Source organism: Mustela nigripes, chromosome 6, assembly GCF_022355385.1.
Source record: "Mustela nigripes isolate SB6536 chromosome 6, MUSNIG.SB6536, whole genome shotgun sequence".
Classification (NCBI taxonomy): domain Eukaryota; kingdom Metazoa; phylum Chordata; class Mammalia; order Carnivora; family Mustelidae; genus Mustela; species Mustela nigripes.
In genome coordinates this window covers 100,257,991-100,278,585 of record NC_081562.1, presented here as the reverse complement: position 1 = coordinate 100,278,585, position 20,595 = coordinate 100,257,991, and the positions used below count along the sequence as shown (strand labels likewise).

The 20,595-nt window shown below is 45.3% G+C and overlaps 1 protein-coding gene, 1 long non-coding RNA gene and 1 pseudogene across 3 annotated transcripts; 2 read left to right on the top strand and 1 right to left on the bottom strand.

Annotated features, from left to right (window-relative positions):
* Positions 1-179: 179 nt before the first annotated feature.
* Positions 180-4,564, top strand: LOC132019898 (uncharacterized). Its single transcript, XR_009404872.1, has 3 exons — positions 180-657; positions 2,351-2,430; positions 3,980-4,564. It is a non-coding gene; the product is annotated as an uncharacterized LOC132019898 (long non-coding RNA).
* Positions 955-1,959, bottom strand: LOC132020182 (glutathione peroxidase 1-like; annotated as a pseudogene).
* A 3,060-nt stretch (positions 4,565-7,624) lies between the features above and the next one.
* Positions 7,625-17,481, top strand: C1S (complement C1s). 2 transcript variants are annotated; one of them, XM_059403657.1, is made up of 12 exons: positions 7,625-7,798; positions 8,740-8,838; positions 9,118-9,325; positions 9,459-9,636; positions 10,708-10,833; positions 11,276-11,475; positions 11,682-11,835; positions 12,330-12,445; positions 12,837-12,915; positions 13,605-13,733; positions 14,636-14,710; positions 16,241-17,481. In XM_059403657.1, the coding sequence occupies exons 2-12, from the start codon at positions 8,816-8,818 to the stop codon at positions 17,038-17,040; spliced, it is 2,088 nt and encodes a 695-aa protein (XP_059259640.1). In that variant the 5' UTR covers positions 7,625-7,798; positions 8,740-8,815; the 3' UTR covers positions 17,041-17,481. The 2 variants fall into 2 exon arrangements, with proteins under 2 accessions (XP_059259640.1, XP_059259639.1); XM_059403656.1 differs by having other exon boundaries at positions 8,674-8,838.
* Positions 17,482-20,595: the final 3,114 nt, after the last annotated feature.

The following is a 20,595-nucleotide window of genomic DNA, read 5'->3' as shown; positions in this document are numbered from 1 at the left end:
TCCTGACGCCTGATGTTTCCTTATAGGAATCCTCCTCTAAGAAAGCTGAAATCTACCTGTGCTACAGAGCCCTAGGGAGATTGTAGCTTTCAGAGTTGAGTGCTTGGCTAAGGGAGGCAGTGTTAATTTGGCCAATGGCATTCCTCAATCAGGACCAAGGAGGAAATTGTTAAGGCTGACTGATCTGGAGTTCAAACAGCTTGTTCACAGGCTGGGGAGTGGCAGAGTCTCAAAAATTTGCTGCGTGGGTTTCAAGGTCATACACATATTGCAGGTAGGCTTGGTGGCATTGCCTGTGCCCTAATTCATGAAGTCACTGTAATCTGTTAGTGAAATTAAAAAGGGGAAGAAAAACTGGCATCAGGGCCTTTGGCAGAGGTACTGGTCCTTAAACTAAGGGCACAGGCTTCTGAAAACTTCAGTAGGAACTGCAGTTTCAAGAATCTACTGGAGGTCCTTTCTCTAGCTGAAACAAACACGGGGATGAGGTCTTTAGAGATTCCATAAAAGGGGCAAAAGGGAAACCATCTGTCCTCTACATCGTGGAGTCTGGACTGTAGGCAGAGCTCACCTATCAATGCAACATTGGGCACCAGAAGTTTGGAACCAAGGGGGAAACTGGAAATGAAATGTTCCATTCAGGAAGACCCATATGTGGTAAGTACAGAATGTCCAAATTAACCTTTTTCTAAATGATTTCTTCCACTTGTGCTTAAGTTCACCAGCTATGGATTCTGAATGGTTAGCATAAACCTAAGGGCATTAAGGTGAGGTCAAAAAAGATTTTCTCCTTCCCTCAGATACACATGAATTTATTCGTCAGTCTTTGGCAACATTAAGTATGGGTTTGGAAATATAATTTTAATTTTTCCTGGGATGTTTGCTTTGGGGTCTGGGGTTGGCTGTTTAAAAAAACCACATTTTGTGGTTGTGGGGCTGGTGGTGTGATATTCTTGCACCTCATGAACTCTTTGGACTTTTCAAAACTGGACTCGGGAAAGGTTGGCCTGGGAGCTAGCACAGTATCCGAAATCTTGCAGGACCTATCTCATGCAGATTTTACACCCTCGCGGTTGAACTCGCCAGAGGGTAACGCTGTGACTGCCAAGCAGCGGGGATAGGTACGGTGCCCTAAGCACGACTGGGGCTCGATGTCAGGCTCTCTGTCCTTGGTTAGAAATCAGGAGGCTGTACCTGCGCCCAGGCACACCCTCTGGGCCCACCAGGAACTTCTAGTTCCAGGTGCCGTCCTTGGGGCACACCTGAGATCAGGTGATGAACTTGGGGTCCGTTCTGAGCTCAGTGGTGTGATCACTGGGGGCGGGCAGAGTCCCCGCACGAAGGCGAAGACGCGGTGAGCTGTTTCCCTCTACTTCTCAAAAAGCGTCAAGGTGGGCTTGAACCCGCTGCCGGATGGGACGTACTCAAGGGGATTCAGGATCTCTCTTCTTCGTTCCTGGCGTCTCCTCCTGATGCATGCATGAACTGGTTGCACCGGAAGCCGGGAAGCTGAGCACCACCAGTCCCCTGAGGCGGAGGCCCCGCTGCAGCTCGTCCATTTGGGCGGAGTCCCGGACTGTTGTGCCTCAGAGAGAGGGCCACATTCTCAGCACCTTGTCCCGCGGGGAGGCCAGGCTGCCGGGCTCCCCGCTGGCCAGAGGACGCGCAGAGAAGGCCTGCACAGAGCTAGGGGCCACAGCCCAGAGCTGAACTGCGCACGGGGGTTGGGGGGTGGGGTGTGTGGCTGTAGGACCGGAGTGCCTATTGCTGGCATTTTTTTTTAAAGACTGTATTTATTTATTTGACAGAGATCACAAGTATGCAGAGAGGCAGGCAGAGAGAGAGAGGAGGAAGCAGGCTCCCTGCTGAGCAGAGAGCGGGGCTCGATCCTAGGACTTTGAGATCATGACCTGAGCCAAAGGCAGAGGCTTAACCCACTGAGCCACCCAGGCACCGCATTGTCGGCATTTCTTAATACTGTCATTTAATCTCACTGTTGAGCTCTGAGAATTATCTTGGTTAACAAGAATGTAATGCAGATGGGAATGGACGAGGTGAATTTTTGATCTTGGGTGCAGAATGTATTTAAAGTTAGTGCATTGCTCAGAATCATTTTGGGGGCTTCTGGGGCCTGGGTGCTGGAGGGCACAAAAGAGGAACAGCAGTTGGCCCTGGGTGAATGGAGTCCTAATTAGATTCCTGTTCTTTTTTCTCCTGGGTAGACTGCCACATCCTTAGCTGATGATATGCTTAATTATCAAATCTAACAGGTTAAAGAGGAAACGCGTGGAAGTGTTGGGGTGGGGGGAAATGTTTGTACCACCTCTGACAGAATTTTCCTGATGGACAGAGCTCCACCATAGGACTGTTGTGGCCACTCCATTCCATCTCTCACTTAGCCCCTGGGAGGAAGAGTGACTTATTTAACTGGTAAGGATGGGAAGAATAAATGGCGGGGGGGGGGCACCCTTACCTTGGCCCTTCTTCCTCTTGGGAGTTAACTGCCCACAGGGAACATATGTTCTCTGCTTGAGAAAGCCTTCCCTGCCTAGTACTGTCTGTGTCTAGAAGGGTAATTCTAATTCTGGGGTTTAATTAGCCACCATTTGTCTTTTACACTAGGCTACTTACTCTATCTTGGCTTTTATTGCCATTAAAGATAATATTTTGAGCTCCATTTGCTGCTTTTGTTTGATTTCTCACTTTCTGTAAAACTTGGAACAGAAAGAAGGTTGGTAACTGACATTGTGAATACGATATTTATGATTCTGAGTAACACTAGTGATTATTTTCTAAAATAGCCTTAGGAATGGGTGTTACGCGTAAGCAATTGAATCTTGGAACACTACATAAAAAACTAATGACGTACTGTATGGTGACTAACACAACATAATAAAAAATATTAATAAAAAAAAATAAAATTTCCTTAGGGCACCTGGGTGGCTCAGTGGGTTAAGCATTCTACTCTTGATCTCAGCTCAGGTCTTGATCCCAGGGTTGTGAGTTCAAGCCCTACACTGGAGCCCATGCTGGGTGTGGAGCCTACTTAAAAAAAAAAGAAAGAAAGAAAAAGAAAGAAAGAAAGAAAGAAAATAAATCTGGGGTGGGTGAGTGGTTCAGTTGGTTAAGTGTCCAACTCTTGATTTTGGCCCAGGTCATTGATCATCTCAGGGTTGTGGGATCGAGCCTGAGTGCTGAGTCTGCTTGTCCCTCTCTCTCTACTCCTTCCCTTGCTCTCTCTCTTTCTCTAAAATAAATAAATAAAAATAAATAAAATCTTTTAAAAAAAGTCCTTTTCATGTTTATACACATTTAATATTAACATGTAAATTACTAACTTTTGTTTGAATATTCACATTATCACATCAGCTGGGGTTCAGATGACCCTGAGGGTGACAATGAGCAACACCATTTTTATGACTCCCAATGATACTGAGCAGATTATGTAACGGTTTCAAGTCTGTCACTGTGAGAGGTCTTGGCTTGTGCTCTTGCTGAATGGGAGAAGGTGGCCAGGTCCAGAGATGGCATCTCATGTGTGATTTGTTGTCTTCTTGAGATTTATTTATTTATTTAAAAGATTATTTGTTTATTTATTTGACAGAGAGAGAGAGGCAGAGAGAGAGAGAGATAGAAGGAACACAAGCAGGGGGAGTGGGAGAAGGAGAAGCAGGCTCCCCACGGAGCTGGTTGCCTGATGTGGGACTCAATCCCAGGACACTGGGATCATGACCTGAGCCAAAGGCAGATACTTAACCGACTGAGCCACCCAGGTGCGCCTCTTCTTGAGATTTAGAGAGAAAAATAAAATATTGTCGTTGGACGGCAAAATTGAAGAGGTGAAGTCAAAACACATGTGAGGGTAGGAGGGAGTCACTGACTTTTACGGTGAGTGTTGAATTCAGAAGGCAAAGGAGAAGCAAGCTTTGGACAATTTGGTAAGATGTTCTCTACTCCCTGCCCCCTGCTATGTACTGAGGCATGCTGGGAAGCTCTTGAGGAGACCACTGTTGCTGCTGCTCTGATGGTGCTTGGAGATGACGTTGTTGTGTAAGGGCCTATTCAGCCAGAGTGGCCCCACCCCGGTTGAACTGCCGCACCAAGCACCCCCCCACCCCGCCCCAGGGAAACTTACTGAAAAACAAGTTCCCGAAACCAGTACCAGGTAACAAAGCCCAAATACGAGGGTGGGTCAGGCCAGGTGGAGGTATTCAATCAGTGGGGGCGCATACTGTCTCCTAGCTACCAAGGAGTATGGGTCCCACCCTTTGGGCACCTTTTGGGCACCAATTCTAACCAATGTGATAGGCTGGTTCACATTCTACTAGGGTAAATTGTAATTCAATTGGTGACCTAGCATGACTATGCAGCTTTCTCTGTGTGTTAGAATTTCATTGGCCACCTGTGTGTGGCCAGGCCCAACCACATGGCCTTTGCTCTATAAAAGTTAGTCTGTGAAACAGAGAGGCATCGTCCTCTCTGTAAGGGATGGCCCCGACTGGTCTGCTTGATGGTCAGTTTGATTTTTGATGCTTGGCGTGAAATAAAGCTTTGCTTGACCTTTGCTTTGTATCGGTCTTGCTCCTTTAATCACGGACCCATTATTGGGGGACCCAACAGTTGTTTATTGATGAAGAGCTTACTTAGCACTAGATACATGCTGATATATGTATATATCTAGATGTCAGGTTTCTCATCTAGTCATGGCTACCTTAGATCCTGATGTTACATAATTGCAGGGTTCTTGTCTCATGGAGTCAGAGAATGAATCTCACGGACACAAAAGGGGGAAGTGAAGTGACGGCTTGTTAAGTGAAGGTGAGAGCAGAAAGGAAAGAGAAAAGCTCCCTAGAGTGAGAGGGGTCCTGAATGGGTGGCCACTGTGGGCTGTCGCTGGAGTCTTTTATGGAGAGCTGACTGGAAAGACTGTGGCCTTGAAATTCTTGTGCAAGGACTGCTGACAACATCCTTAATGGCTCACTTCTCTGAGGTCTGGTCATTTTCTGCAATTACAAGGAAGCTGGTAACCGTCCCCCCTCCCCCAAAAAACCACCCTCCCTAACGTCCAGGACCAGGTGGGCTGGTTGGTTCTCTTACCTCTGATTTTGTACACGTCAGTCTTTCTCCACATTTGGGATTTCTGTGAGCCTAGTCTGGAGTCAGGGGCCTCCTGTGTCTCCCTGCCTAGACCTTAACCCTTTCGTTACTCACTGACAGTGATAGCTGTGTCTGAGGGAAGTGATAAGTACATATATATTTTAAGTGATACATATATATATATATATATATATTTTTTTTTTTTTTTTTTTTTACTTGTCAGAGAATGAGAAAAAAGTGCAAGTAGGGGGAGCAGCAGGTCAGAGGACAAGCAGGCTCCCCACTGAGGAGGGACCCTGATGCAGGACTCGATCTCAGGACCCTGGGATCATGACCTGAACTGAGGGCAGACACTCAACCAACTGAGCCACCCAGGTGTCCCTGAGAAAGATAGTATTATCCCCATTTTACACATGATAAAGCTGGAGCTTGGAGGGATTAAGTAACTTTTCCAAGGTCACACTCCCCAAAGCAGTGGTAAATGGTCAGAACTCATTGATTCATTTGGTCAGTCATTTCTCAGGTACTCATTGAATGTGTTGTATCAGCCATTGTTCGTAGTTGCAGGCAATGGAGACCAACTCTGATAGATTTGAGCAGATGAGGAATTTATTAGCGGGATCCTGGATTGATGGTTCACAGAAATGCTGGGAGCACTGGAGCACCAAGCGTGGAAGCTTCACAGCAGGAACAATGGTCAGAATATGGCTGCCTTGGGGCACCTGGATGGCTCAGTCAGTTAAACTTCTGGCTTCAGCTCAGGTCATGATCCCAGGGTCCTGGGATGTGGTGAAGACAGATGAATCAGACCCTTCGGAGACCTTACAGACTCATAATTCTCTTCCTTCTAATGTGCACATTTATTTGGCACCATAGTTTGCAAAACTCTTGCACTCTTGTTATTTTCCTGACAGCCATGTAAGGCAGGCAGAACGGATGTTATCTCTATTTTATACTGGAAGAAGCTAAAAAGTTAGGTTAAGGACCCAGTCCTCTGATTCCAGGCCCAGTGCTGGTGAGTCAACCAGCAAATAATTGCAAGGCATCTGGCTTCCCCACTCTTTTTTAAAAAAAGAGTCTATTTATTTATTTGAAAGAGAGAGAGAGAGAGAGAGAGAGAGAGAGAGAGAGATCGGGGGAAGGCTCAGAGGGAGCCCAACTCAGGGGCTGGATCTAGGACCCCAGGATCATGCCCTGAACAAAGGCTGACCCCTAACCCACTGAACCACCCAGGCGCCCTTCCCTCCCGACATTTTAATGCTCCCCAAATCAGGAGGCATCTTATAATCAATGGTATATCATAGTTTAATTGGCAGCTCCTTATTCCTAGTGGTGTGTAAACTAAGAGATCCTCTTCCATTGATAAGGTGTAGAGTCCTTGGAATGCGGTTGTTAGATAGGAGTAGGAAGTAAAGTAATAAGGGCCCTAAGGTGATCCAAGAGATCAGGTAAGACTTTGTGGGGGAATTGTGCAGCCTCCCATCCCTTGGTCCCTTTACAAGTCTGAATTCCAAAAGGCTTTTTTTTCCTCCCAAGTGTGGCACCAAAACTCATTTGTCAGCAAAAACTGATCCAAACTGTTGTGAAGTAATTTATAAGGGATACATAAATATAATATATAATTATAACCAAATTATAATTTTAATTATTCTACTTACCATGAAGATCAATATGTGTAGCTGCAGACATACTTTTAATTTTAAATTTATTTATTTATTTGACAGATGGCGAGAGGGGGAACACAAGCAGGGGGAGTGGGAGAGGGAGAAACGGGCTCCCTGCTGAGCAGGGAACCCGATGCGGGGCTCGATCCTAGGACCCTGGGACCATGACCCGAGCCGAAGTCAGAGGTTTAATGACTGAGCCACCCAGGTGCCCTAGCTGCAGAAATATTAATGTTTGATAATGGAGCATTATTCCAGCCTCTTGAGGGGAGGGAGGGGAGAAGGCATTACCAAATATTGGGGCCACCTATTGCTCTGTCTTTTTAAAATCTGTAAAATTCTGGATTTTGAAACCCATTTGGACCCAAGGGTTATGGGTAAGGGATTCTGGATTGCATCTGAACCAGGGCTTGACTGGTAGATAGAATTCAGATGTTTGGAGATGTGGGTTTAGGTCTCAGTCATTATCCAACCATTAAGTGTGCTTTAGGAGCAGAGATGACCCGCATTTTTTATAAGTACTCTCCCTTAAGTCATGATTCATACACTGTTGGAGGGTTGGACTTTCTGGGTTTGGTTCCCCCCCCCCCCACAGTACTAATCCCCTCCTTTTCCCACAAATCACCTGACTTCCCTGAAAACTCTAACACACCCTTTGGCTAGAAAAGAACATTGAGTAATTGGTGGAATTCCCCACTCTTTTCCATCCCTGGAGCCCTGGATGGAGGGACCTTGGGTTCGACCGAAGTATGCAGTTCTTGTTTCAAAAGCAGAGGGAGCTCCAAGATCAAGGCTGAGTTACCCTTTCCCTTATCATGGTCTCCCAGCCCCCTCTTTGTTTAGATCAGGGAATTTCAGACATGCACACTGGGATAGAGAATCATAGAACAGAACCGGGACTAAGAGGCCGGCGGTGGTTCCTGCAGAGGGAGCGTCCAGGCCCGGTGCTGCTCTCCCTGGGAGCTGGCAGGATTGCCCAGCATGCCCACTGGCACGAGAGAAGGGACCTACCCACTTGTTCCCGCCCGTTTCTGAAGGTAAAAACCTTAAAAATTGAAGAGCAGAACTTTGATAGAAGGAAAAAGAAAGGCAGAGAACTTCACATGGGAAGGATTTGGGCAAAGATGGAGGGCTGGAAGGAACAAAATGAAAGGGGGCAGAATATAGGCAACCCCTTTCTCTTAGGTTGCCCTTCCCTTCTGTCACGGTTACCCCACTACCTACCATCGTTTTCAGGCTTAGAAACATTTTTGGCAAGACTCTTTGCGAACTGTGGAAAGATAACTCATCTTTTTTTAGTAAAGGAAAATACCCCAAACCCTGGAAAATTAATGTAGGAAATCGAGGGGATACCTTTCCTTTCCTTTTGTGTTTCTTGTCATTCAGCTGCCCTTTGTCTCATTTCCCACCCAGCCCTGTCTCAGACCACTTCTCCCAGGCTCACTGCCTTCCCCTAGTAAAAGCAGCTCATCCCTCCATCTATAGTCATTGGGAGCACCCCCAGAAATGCACCATCATAAATGTAGTAAAGAGAGCTGGTGCGAAGTGATGAAGGGGATCTTTGCCAAAAGAGGAGGGACAAAGGTGCTAGATGGATAGTCATGATGGGGAAAGACTCCTGGAAACCTGAGTGGAAAAGGCGATACTATTTTGTGAGGGCAGGAGAGAGACTGGTAGAGAGGGGACAGGGTCACTGGTGAGGGTGAGGGAGGACAAGGAAAAAATTGGGAGAATGCGCTCATTTTTGAGGGAGAAAAACTGGGAGAAGATCCAGAGAAGCAATAGGAGAAGGAAAAGATTGAGTTTTAGTCTAGAAAATGAATTGAGGTAGAATCAGGGAGGGTGTGAGAGGACAGGCATCATGTGGTGATCGGTGTGTGGCTTTGTTTAACTTGTGTGTTACTGTTACAAGGTAACACTGAACCCCAGGTGACCCCCACCACGAAAGCAAGTGCCTGTGTTTGTTTGACAAATACAGCTAGCCCTACCGCCCCTGTGCTCCAAAGTCCATTGGCGCAGAGAGCCAGGACCTAGAGGCGTGCTGTTCACCAGGGATGAACAAATTTCCAGAGATGTGGTAAGTGATCACGAGTCTACAGAGATGTCTATGGTCTCTACTCCCTTTATCTTTTCAAGCAAACAGCTCATATCTGAAGCCCAGATTTTGGTTTGACCTAGGCCGTTTTGCTTTACCTCAGCCTAAGATTCTCCCATGTGCTGCTGCCATCCTCCCTTCTACCTAGTTCCCTCCCTCCCCCCACCCCCCTTATACCCATGACAAATGCTAGGGCACCGCACTAGTCTGCCAGTAGTACCTGGGTCACCCCTCTCTCCACATGTATTTTTTTTTTTCCAGGTCCTTTTTCGTATTTTCCCTTTTGGCATCAGTTTATGCTGAGCCTACTATGTATGGGGAGATCCTGTCCCCTAACTATCCTCAGGCGTACCCTAATGAGATAGAGAAATCTTGGGATATAGAAGTTCCCGAAGGGTATGGGATCCATCTCTACTTCACCCATCTGGACATAGAGCTGTCAGAGAACTGCGCATATGACTCAGTGCAGGTATATTATGATAAGCACATAAAGGACAGGGCTGGGGTGGTGGCGGTGAAATGTTCCATTTTCTCTGTCCCCTTCTCTGACCTTCTTGCTGAAATATTACCCTTTCTTAGCTTCCTTTTGACTCTTCTCTTAGATAATGTCAGGAGACTTTGAAGAAGGGAAACTCTGTGGGCAGAGGACGAGCAAGAATCCCAGCTCCCCAATTGTGGAAGAGTTCCAAGTCCCCTACAACAAACTCCAGGTGGTCTTTAAGTCAGACTTCTCCAATGAAGAGCGTTTCACTGGGTTTGCTGCCTACTATGTTGCTGTAGGTAAGGCTCAGCCTTCTCTATGTGCCTTAGTGATCCAGCCAAAAGATTAGAAGCAGAATGAACACTGAGTGATTCCGTGAATAAAGATTCTGGTCATGACTGTAATTCTTATGAAGTGTTGACTGGACTTGGGTCTTTCTATGAATTGCCTTTGTGAAATTTCAACACAAGATTATATCTCAGTGGTGATGATGATAATGGTAAAAATAGGTAATAAATAGTAATTTATGGAGAACCACTATACATTGGGCACTGTTTTAGGAATTTTACCTATATTCATTTAATCTTCACCTCAGTCCTTCAAAGTAAGTGTAATGATCTCCACTTAAAGAAAAGGAAAGTGAGGACCAGGGAGGTTAAGTAACTTGCCAAGAATCACACGGGGGATGCATCATATTCAAACCCACCCAATGGCAAACAAACCTTCAAATTTGGTGTGCTTCTACCCCTAACTCCAGGTTAAAGTGAAGTTAGAGGGGCGCCTGGGTGGCTCAGTGGGTTAAGCCTCTGCCTTCAGCTCGGGTCATGATCTCAGGGTCCTGGGATTGAGTCCCACATCGGGCTCTCTGCTCGGAAGGGAACCTGCTTCCTCCCCTCTCTCTCTCTCTGCCTACTTGTGATCTCTCTCTGTCAAATGAATAAACAAAATCTTAAAAAAAAAATAAAGTAAAGTTAATCATCTCATAAGGCCTAACTATTGTTTAGATTTGGCAGAAATGCCCAAATCCTCCAGAGTGGTGAATGTACTGATTGCTCTTCCCCTCAGAAGGCATCTCATCACGTTCAGCCTTTGGAGTGTTGTCTCTGGAGCTGGAATGCTCCATTTGTGAGAAAGGCCAAGGGCCTCTCCCATTGAGAGTTCCCTTATAGCCATGTGATAGTGGGACACAGCTCCACAATTGTATTTCAGAAGTGTAACGTAGCATATAATACCATCCTGAGATGTGATTCATCCATTCATGTTAGCGACAGGCCTTTCCTACTTCTTCTTACCCTTGTAGTTTTGGGTTGAAACTCATTCTTACTTCTAGGTCTTAGTTCCTGACCTCAATCTTTCTCTACTTTTTCTAGATATAAATGAGTGCACAGACTTCGCAGATGCCCCTTGTAGCCACTTCTGCAACAACTTCATTGGTGGTTACTTCTGCTCCTGCCCCCCAGAATACTTCCTCCATGATGATATGAAGAATTGCGGAGGTGACCTTGGCATCAAGTGGAGTGCATGTCTGTGGGATCTGGAATGGCTTGAGGCTTCAGTTACAGCTTTGCTGATCCTTCCAATTTTGACTAGCCTCAGCCTTGCTTTGGCACCTATCTTTAGTTACCCATAAGCTGGGGAGGAGCCACAAGAGTGGAGGAAGACAAGCCCACAGGGCCAAGTTAAATGATTGGAGAGGAGAGATGGATGACTGTGGAGAGTCTGCCTGGGACTGTTCATAAGCCTGAGGGGCTCTAACACGAGCAATGTGATGGAAGCCCCATAGGCATTGGGTATCTCTATTGATTTGTCTTGGGTGTAATTGTGGCATGTGGGCTCCAGTCTGGGATGGTCAGTTCATGAGAAGAGTCATAGAATGGGGCAGGATCTCCTTTGCTTGACTCTGTATTTGAGTTGTCTTTTTTTCTTTTTCTCTCTTAGTCAATTGCAGTGGGGATGTGTTCACTACACTCATTGGGGAGATTGCAAGTCCCAATTATCCCAATCCATACCCAGAGAACTCAAGGTGTGAATATCAGATCCTGTTGGAGGAGGGATACCAAGTGGTGGTAACTATGCGGAGGGAAGATTTTGATGTGGAACCAGCTGATTCAGAGGGCCACTGCCCTGACAGTTTACTTGTACGTGATGAGTGATTAGTTTTCCTCCCATCTCACGCAGAGATTTCTCCTCAAAGACAAATTCTCTTTCTTTCTGTCCTCTCTTTTCTTCCCCTCCTTCTTATTTGATGCTTCTTTTATTACCTCCTTTACTTTTATCCCCTCCATCATACCTCTTTCTTTTAGTCCTTTCTCTCTCCTGATTTCATCATTTTGTTTCTTCTTAGTTTGTTGCAAGAGACAAGCAATTTGGTCCCTACTGTGGTAATGGATTCCCTGAGCCACTAAATATTGAAACCAAGAGTAACACTCTTAATGTCATCTTCCAAACTGATGAAACAGGGCAAAAAAAGGGCTGGAAACTGCGCTACCGTGGAGATCGTGAGTAACCTAGAATTGGCTCTCTGGTGCTGTCAAAGTCCTCGGATGATGTAAAAATCCAAACAGGTAGTTTGTTATATGGCTAGGTATCCTGAGAGACTTAACTTCTTCTGCAAGATCTAAACCTGTCAGTAGTTGTAAAAATGCCCCAAACTCTAGGAATCCTTCAACTGGCTTGCAGGTGCAGACAACTTGGGGTGGCTAGTTGATGAATTGGTGGCTAGATGGATGAATTACATCTCAGGATGGTAACATCTCAAAAAGCTGTAACTGAAGCCTCAACTAGCCTCCCACTAACATGGCTGGGAGGATGGAAGTGGCTCAGTGACTCTTCCTGGAGGATGTCATGCCATATTATTTTAGACATCTCTTTTGGGATGTTAGGCACCAGGATTAAAGACTATTGAATGATTTCAGAAAGTATGAGGATGATATAAATAGAATTGAGATTCTCCAACTCTTTGGTAATTTTTTTTCCCCCTGTCCTTTCCAAGCAATCCCTTGTCCCAAAGAAGTTACTGCCAATTCTGTCTGGGAGCCTGAGAAACCCAAATATGTGTTCAAAGATGTGGTAAAGATAACCTGTCCGGAAGGATTTGAAGTTGTACAGGTAAAGTACCATTAGGGTCTTCTCCCTGATCCCTACATCAGGATGAGCATACTGGAATTGTCTAATGGTTTACTGAATGTCTTTGTTTGAGCAATTTAACACCTTTTCTGTAAACAGAATCCCTCAGGATCTTTAGTCCTTCCTTGTGAGTCATGGCCAGATTGACACTCTCCTTCTGTCTTAGTCTTCCTAGGGAAGGGGCTCTGATATGTGGGGCAGAGTTGTCTTTTAGCCTCAACTCCTGGGTGCTTTGGGTAATTCTGCTAAGATGTCCCCAAGCTTCTTGTGGTCAGGACTCCTCATTGATCCAAGGCCAGAGATCAATTTCATTTCTGATTTGATTTCCCATGTCTCTCCTTATAAATTAATGGTGATGTGTATTATTCTCCAGGGAAGTGTTGGCTCGACATCTTTCTATTCTACTTGTCAAAGTAATGGAAAGTGGAGTAATTCCAAACTGAAGTGTCAACGTATGTATTTTTTTTTTTTTAATGGGACTCTTTTTCCACCCCCTTTGGCGGGAATTAAAAGATCAGTTCATTAAGATTCAAATTCATGTTTTCCTCTTAGGCTTCTGAGAGAGTGGGTTGGATTTTTTTTTTTTGAAGATTTTATTTATTTATTTGACACAGAGAGAGAGATCACAAGCAGGGGAACCAGAAGAAGGAGAAGCAGACCCCCCCCATTGAGCGGGAAGCCCAGTGCAGGGCTAGATCCCAGGACACTGGGATCATGAACTGAACCGAATCGCTTAACCGATTGAGCCACCCAGGCATCCCATGGACTTTTTTTTTTTTTTAAAGGGAAGCCATCCATGAAGTGCCAGCCCAGATCTGGTCCCAGACTGGCTAGACTAGAGGTTTCTTTCAAAGGAAGAGGCTGGGGGATTGATAGAGTTAGTAGTGCCATAGAAGTCCATTCCTGGCCTCTTCAGAGGCCTCCACCAACCGCCGAAAAGCAGGTTCCCCCTTGTCGTTTTCAAGGGGCTATCTGAACTGGCAGGACTCAGTGGTCTGGGGAGATTCCTCGCAGGTGGGCTTGCAGATGTGGGGCGTGGGAAGGAGTGAGGGATGAAGCTGGGAGGATGGAGCTGGCTCAGTGACTCTTCCGAGAAAGAAGTGGCTGTCCTGACCATCACTTGCCTGCCTTCTTCTTCTAGCCGTGGACTGTGGCTCTCCTGAACCCATTCGGAATGGTAAAGTCGAAGATCCAGAACATACTTTATTTGGCTCTGTCATTCATTACACTTGTGAGGAGCCATATTACTACCTAGAAGATGAAGAAAGTGGTAGGTTTCTTTGATTAGAGAAAAGGGGAGAAAGAATAAGAGTGCTGGAGAGGAAACAGAACAATCTTTCTGGGTTGGAAGAGAGTTTGGAGGGAAATGGAGGCGATGGGATGGACTTTGTTTATCCTCTTGGCTTAGTCTAAAGATACAGTTTGCCTATGGGGATGGATATAGGATCTTCCGTAGGGAATCCACAGAGGTCACTGAGCTCAGCTTCCCAACTGTGGTGGGAATTCCTCCTCCAATAGCCATTTTCATGTGGTTACCCATCTTTTCACCAATTATTTAATGTAGAACTTACAGGAAAAATGCTTCCATTGTTAAGTTACCATACTGTGGGACTGGCCTTCTTGAGGGAGAGGCCTTGGTAGGATTAGGTGAAGGCCCGGATGAGACAAGATATGTACCACCTCATTGCTTGTAATTTATTATTATTTTTTAAAGATTTACTTATTTATTTTAGACAGAGAGAAAGAGCATGAGTGGGAGGGGCAGAGGGAGAGAAGCTGAGCAAGAGTCAAGCTGAGCATAGAGCCTGTCGTGGGGCTTGATCTCATGACCCTGAGATCATAACCTGAGCTGAAAACCAAAGAGTCAGACGCTTAACCAATTGCACCACCCAGGTGCCTCCCTTTTGATTTAATTCATTTTCCCACTTGAAGTATTTTTCTAATTTTTCACTGATTTTCCCTCTTCTGATTTGGGGACTGTTCCTTCCCCTCCCTTGGCAGGATGAAGGCCAGAGGGGTGGGGCAGAGGGTGTTCTTAAGATTCTCTTCTAGCTGATTTGATTGGGTCCCTTCCTCACATCCCAGAGGAGCTGGGGCTCTGCATGGAAGGGGGAATGGAAAAGAGGAGATGTGGTGGTGACTGTGTGTCCTGTGTCTCTTGCGCTTTTCCAGGAGAGTATCACTGCGCTGGCAACGGGAGCTGGGTCAACAAATTGCTGGGCGCTGAGCTGCCGAAATGTGTTCCAGGTAATCAGGGCTGTCTCAGGGAGGGAGTGTGGGTACAGGGGCCGGTGTGTGGGGTCACTCTCTGAAAGTCGCTGCAGTCTTCTTGGGAAGGCACTCAACAACCTGGACCTAACAGAGTCTATCTAGCTCAGTGAGGTGGAGGCATCACTGGGTAGTGGGCCTGCCAGGAGCTGGGGAATTCCTCTATCGCAATGAGTCAGGCCAACTGACGGGAAATAGGAAATTAGCCAGTGAAGGTATGAGATTCGGCGCCGGTTAGGTTTGGTAATCCCTAAGAACAGGACCTAAAAATTGAGAGTGAGGAATCCACACACAGAAATGAGACCAGCTGACTCGCCCAGTTATTTATTATTTTTAAAAAATACTTCATTTATTTATTTGACAGAGAGGGAGAGAGATCATAAGTAGGCAGAGAGGCAGGCAGAGAGGGGGTGGGGAAGCAGGCTGCCCGAGAGCCTGATGCAGGGCTTTATCCCAGGACCCCGGGATCATGACCTGAGCTGAAGGCAGAGGCTTAACCCAATGAGCCACCCAGGCGCCCGACTTGCCCAGTTATTATGTGCGTGTCTATCTGGCACCCAGATATGGAGCAATGAAAGAAACAAGGAATTGCAGACAGATCAGAATTGGATAGAAGGTTTTCAGGCAAAGCTGGAATATTAATAATGATTCTGGTAGTAACCACAGTGTTCTTGAGACCCAGGGGCTGAGCTAGTTAGTTGCATTTATTATCTCATTCCAGTCCTTGCAACAACCCTTTGAGAAATGAGTAGCCCCATTTCACAGAGGAGTGAACTGAGTACAAGGTCACAAGGTGAGCAGGAGGCAGAAATGGGCTTTGAACCCAGGTCTGTCTGGGTCCAAAGGCTTTTATGCTGACTTCAGAGTCTATCCAGGCTGACTACAGAGAGATTTTAGGTAAGCTGACTTCCTCTGGAATAAAATTCAGTTTTAGTGGTATTTGGTGATGGCAAGGTGGTGAAACCTGGAATCAGTGGGGCCATGAGATGAAAGAGGAGAGAAGAGAACCCTCTCTCTGTCCTCCTTTCTTTGGATCACTGGGAGGCACTCAGCTGCAGTTAGGACTTCAGCAAAGAAGGCGATAAACTCTGCATCTGGGCATCAGAAGACGGTGGCATGCTTGCCTCCTCCATCATCAGTGCAAGCAAAGAGTTTCCCAGCACTGTTTCCAGCTGGGCCCCTGTCCCCATGGGCCGAAGCTAGGATGAAGTGTGCCTCTAGAGGGGCCGGCCGTTCATAGTGTTGAGGCCCTAGCTCATCTGGACTCAGGAAGTCAAATGCTGTTTCAGTTAAACACGTCTCTCCCACAGGCCTGCCTGTGGCTTTGGAAAAGTGAATTGTTTGGTGATTACATTCGGGATGAATCCAATACTGAGATAGCTGACTGAATACAAGGTTGGCTGTATGGCCCTGGAGAATTCAGAAGCCTGGCAGGTTTTTGAGTTGAGGTTGTTGAGGCCAACAATTTATTTCTTGCTCTCTCTCCGCCTTGTTCTTCTTCCTTCCTAGTCTGTGGTGTTCCCAGTAAGCCCTTCAAAGGAACACAGAGGATATTTGGAGGAATCATCGCAGAGATTCAAAACTTCCCCTGGCAAGTCTTCTTTGAGAACCCATGGGCTGGGGGGGCTCTTATCGATGAGTACTGGGTGCTGACAGCTGCCCACGTTGTGGAGGGGAACCGTGACCCGGTCATGTACGTTGGGTCCACCTCAGTGGTCACCTCAGAACTGAGAAAAGCCCAGATGCTCACAGCTGAGCGTGTGATCATTCATCCGGATTGGGTATTCCTGGATGCCCCCGAAACGCGGAAGAACTTCGATAATGACATTGCTCTTGTGCAGCTTAGAGAGCCAGTGAAAATGGGACCCACTGTCTCCCCCATCTGCCTGCCAGGCACCTCTTCAGAATACAACCCCTCAGTGGGAGACCTGGGACTGATCTCAGGGTGGGGCCGAACAAAGGGAAGAGATCATGTGATCCTGCTCCGAGGGGCAATGTTACCCATCGCTCCCTTAGAAAAGTGCCGTGAGGTGAAAGGTAAAAATGTCAAAGTGGATATAAATTCCTATGTGTTCACGAATAACATGATCTGTGCTGGAGGGGAGAAGGGTGTTGATAGTTGTGAAGGGGACAGTGGCGGAGCCTTTGCTGTACGGGTTCCCAATGAAGAGACCCTCAAATTCTACGTAGCTGGTCTGGTGTCCTGGGGCCCCCAGTGTGGAACGTATGGAATCTATACCCGAGTGCAGAACTACCTTGACTGGATAACGAAGACAATACAGGAAAATAGTACCCCCAGAATGGACTAATGCATAGATGTGCTACATGGCCCTCCAAGGGCTATGACCAATCTGTTGGTGTCCGTTCTTTTTAATATTCCCATTATTTCACCGTGAATGAATGAAGACTTGGGAGTATGATTTAAATAGACCTTGATTATTGGGGTACCTACCTGTAAGTAGTGTTTGGTCATTACACTGTGTCGGTCATTTGGTGTGGTTGAATCTGTGGGGTCTTCTCTCCTGAGTACCAACTATGGATTAACAACATGAGAAGGGTGCTCCTATCTTAAACTGTACCGTAAGGACTCTCCTTTCCTGATGGTTATCTGGTGTTACAGTTCTGACTCTGAAATTTATGGTTGGGCATACCCTTGATTTTTTGTTTCCCTTTTATCTGTTTGAAGTTCCATTTACTTTATCATACTCAGTGTCTACTATCTCCTTCTAATAAATCATGGCTATACCCCAGTTCTGGCTGACTTGTCTTATTCCACATCAAGACCTGAGCCACAGAGAAGGGTGATGAAAGGCTGTTGTGTCGTGGCAGTTCAGGCATCTAGCCGCTCGTACTGCATTGTCATGAAAACAGGGAGTTCAGATTTCCTCCCCTCTTCCAGCTGAGATTTATTGTGGATCAGCATGGACACCACCAACACAAGTGCCATAGTTTGCTTTTGAAGTTCATGAGAAAAACCTGAGTCTCATTCAGAAGTCCACATACAGAATGGGCTGTTTAAGATCTTTAAGCATAACTATGCAGCCATTGAAAACCCCCGAAATCTTGCAATTTGCAGCGACGTGGATGGAACTAGAGGGTATTATGCTGAGTGAAATAAGTCAACCAGAGAAAGACAATTATCATATGATCTCCCTGATATGAGGAATTTGAGAAACAAGACAGAGGATCATAGGGAAAGGGAGGGAAAAATGAAACAAGACAAAACCAGAGAGGGACACAAACCATAAGAGACTCTTAATCTCAGGAAACAAACTGAGGGTTGCTGGATGGGAGGAGGGTGGGGGGAAATGGGCTGGTGGGTAATGGATAGTGGGGAGGGTATGTGCTATGGGGAGTCCTGTGAATTGTATAACACTGATGATTCACAGACCTGTCCCCCTGAACCAAATAATACATTATATGTTGACAAAAAAAATGTATATTAAAAAAAGATCTTTAAGTGTAAAATTTTGAGGTATAAGTTATTTTGAAGTCTCTTGAAAATTAATTTTCTTTTAATAAATTTGTATAATATAATATTTTTTGTATAACACAGTATTACAACTTAGTAAAATGAGAAAAAAAAAAGAAATTGAACATGCTCTCATCTGCTTTCCTCATGGTTTTGATCAGTTTGTCAGTCAAACAACAATGTCTTTTTTGAGTTAAACTCTGTGCCAAGATGTTACAGCTGAAAATTCTGGTGAGGATGCACCCAAAGGCTCTCCCTTCTATTTTTTTCCAAGGGAATGGAAATTAAAAAAACCCAAACTTATTCTTCACCACAAATTGATTAATAATGAAAAATGATGACATAATTGAGGGTAATTAGTTCTTGAACTGTGGACAGGAAGCCTCTCTAAGGCGGCAGTTGCCCCAACAGGGTGTCTTATGGAAGCCATGGACTGGGAGTGAGAGGAGACTCTCTCTGGTCTGTTGAGTGGGACATGAGGCTTTCAGAGAGCAGTTTTCACCAGAAGCCAAGAGGTGTGTATTTGGGGCCCTCAGGAAAGGACTTTGATTTTTAGTAAACCAAAAGGGCTACATTCAATGCTTGACCTTAGACTGGTGGTTAACACATGATAAAGTCAACAGAACTGTCATTGAAAGATCTGAAGAATCAACGGAGAATTATAATAAGGAATCTTGGAAGGACAGTGTCAAGTCAACCCAACAGCCTAAAGCCATTATTCCTTGACTGTGTACCTCATAACCACCTCTGTCTACCTGCCTGTCATTACATATGCAATGGAATTGGCAGAATAACCTGGACCACCATGTTTTGGGTGGGAGAAGGGTGATTCCTCTAGAGAAAAGAAGAATTAGAAAAATATTAAGAAACTTACTCATGCTGTAGAAACTGTCCTTTTAAAATAATTGAGATGACATGAAAAAATAACCTGGAATCAGACAAGCAATAGATAAAGGAAATCCATCTATGCCAGGATCGTCAGTCTCTATGGGTTACTCCTTTGCAGATGACCTGGGCATTAGTGACAGACTCTGCTCATTGTTACTGCCTTATGCAGCAGGATAGTTATGGTTAACTTCACTACAGGGTCATTTCCCTGAGTGAATGCGGAGAGGGGTTCTCGATGAATCATCCTCAGAGACTTCAGAGCCAGGAAGAACTCATCACCAAGGCCTAGAAGGGCTAGAGAATCATTCATTGTGACTTGAAGGATATCAATCATGTGGCTTTACGCCTCACTTGGGAAAGCAATGTGTGTCTGCTTCACCTGAAACTCAGGAAAAGACAACTTTCAAAAGTGGGTGAATTGTCACCTTTCTTTGGTCAGAAGAAAATGGACTGGTGGATCAATTTCTCATGCCAGGGAGAAAAGATGGTACCCAGGGGCTGAAGGACTTAATGGAAGGAATTGAATGGACCAGCACAAAAAACTCTGGCAGGATTTTGGGACCCTCCAAAGTCGCTCTTAGTGTGACAATATATTCTGTAGAAATGTGATGTTACACTTTCTGCATGCCTGTTTTTTTTTTTTAAACTAAAAATATGAGAAAACTGTTTTTTTTTCTTTAGCTCTATTGAGGTATAATTGACAAAATTATAAAATATTTTAAGTATTCAATGTGATGATATCCTATACACATATATTGTGAAAGGATCCCCCCCCAACACATTGATTCATCACCTCACATATTTACCCTTAAAAGTATTTTTTTGGGTGAGAACACTGTAAGTTCTAGTTCCTTAGCAAATTTCAATTATATAATGTAATGTTATCAACTGTAGTCACCTTGTTATGCATGAGTCCTCAGACTTTATTCATCTTATACCTGAAAGCTTTTACCTTTTTACCGACCTCTCCCTGTTTCCCCTACACCTCACCTCCTGGCAACCACTGTTCTACACTCTGATTCTATGACTTTGATTTGAAAAAAAAGTTTTTTGAAATTTCACATATAAGCAATACTGTGCAGTATTTGTCTTTGTCTGGCTTATTTCATTTAGCATAATGCGCTCCAGATTTGTCCATGTTGTCACAAATGGCAGGATTTCTTTATTTAAAAAGCTGAATAAGTATGCTGGGTGGCTCAGTCAGTTAAGCACCTGCTTTCAGCGCAGGTCATGATCTCAGGGTCTTGGGATCGAGCCCCCGCATCGGGCTCTCCTTTCAGTGGTGAGTCTGCTTCTCCCCCTCCCTCTGTGCTCTCTCTGGCTTTCACTCTCTCTTAAATAAATACTATCTTTTTAAAAACACGAAAAGCTGAGTAATATTCCATTGTATGTAATATACACTGTATTTTCTTGATCCATTCACCTCTTGACAGACACTTAGGTTCTTTCCACACCTTGGCTATTGTGAATAATGATGCAAAGAACATTGGAGTACAGATACCTC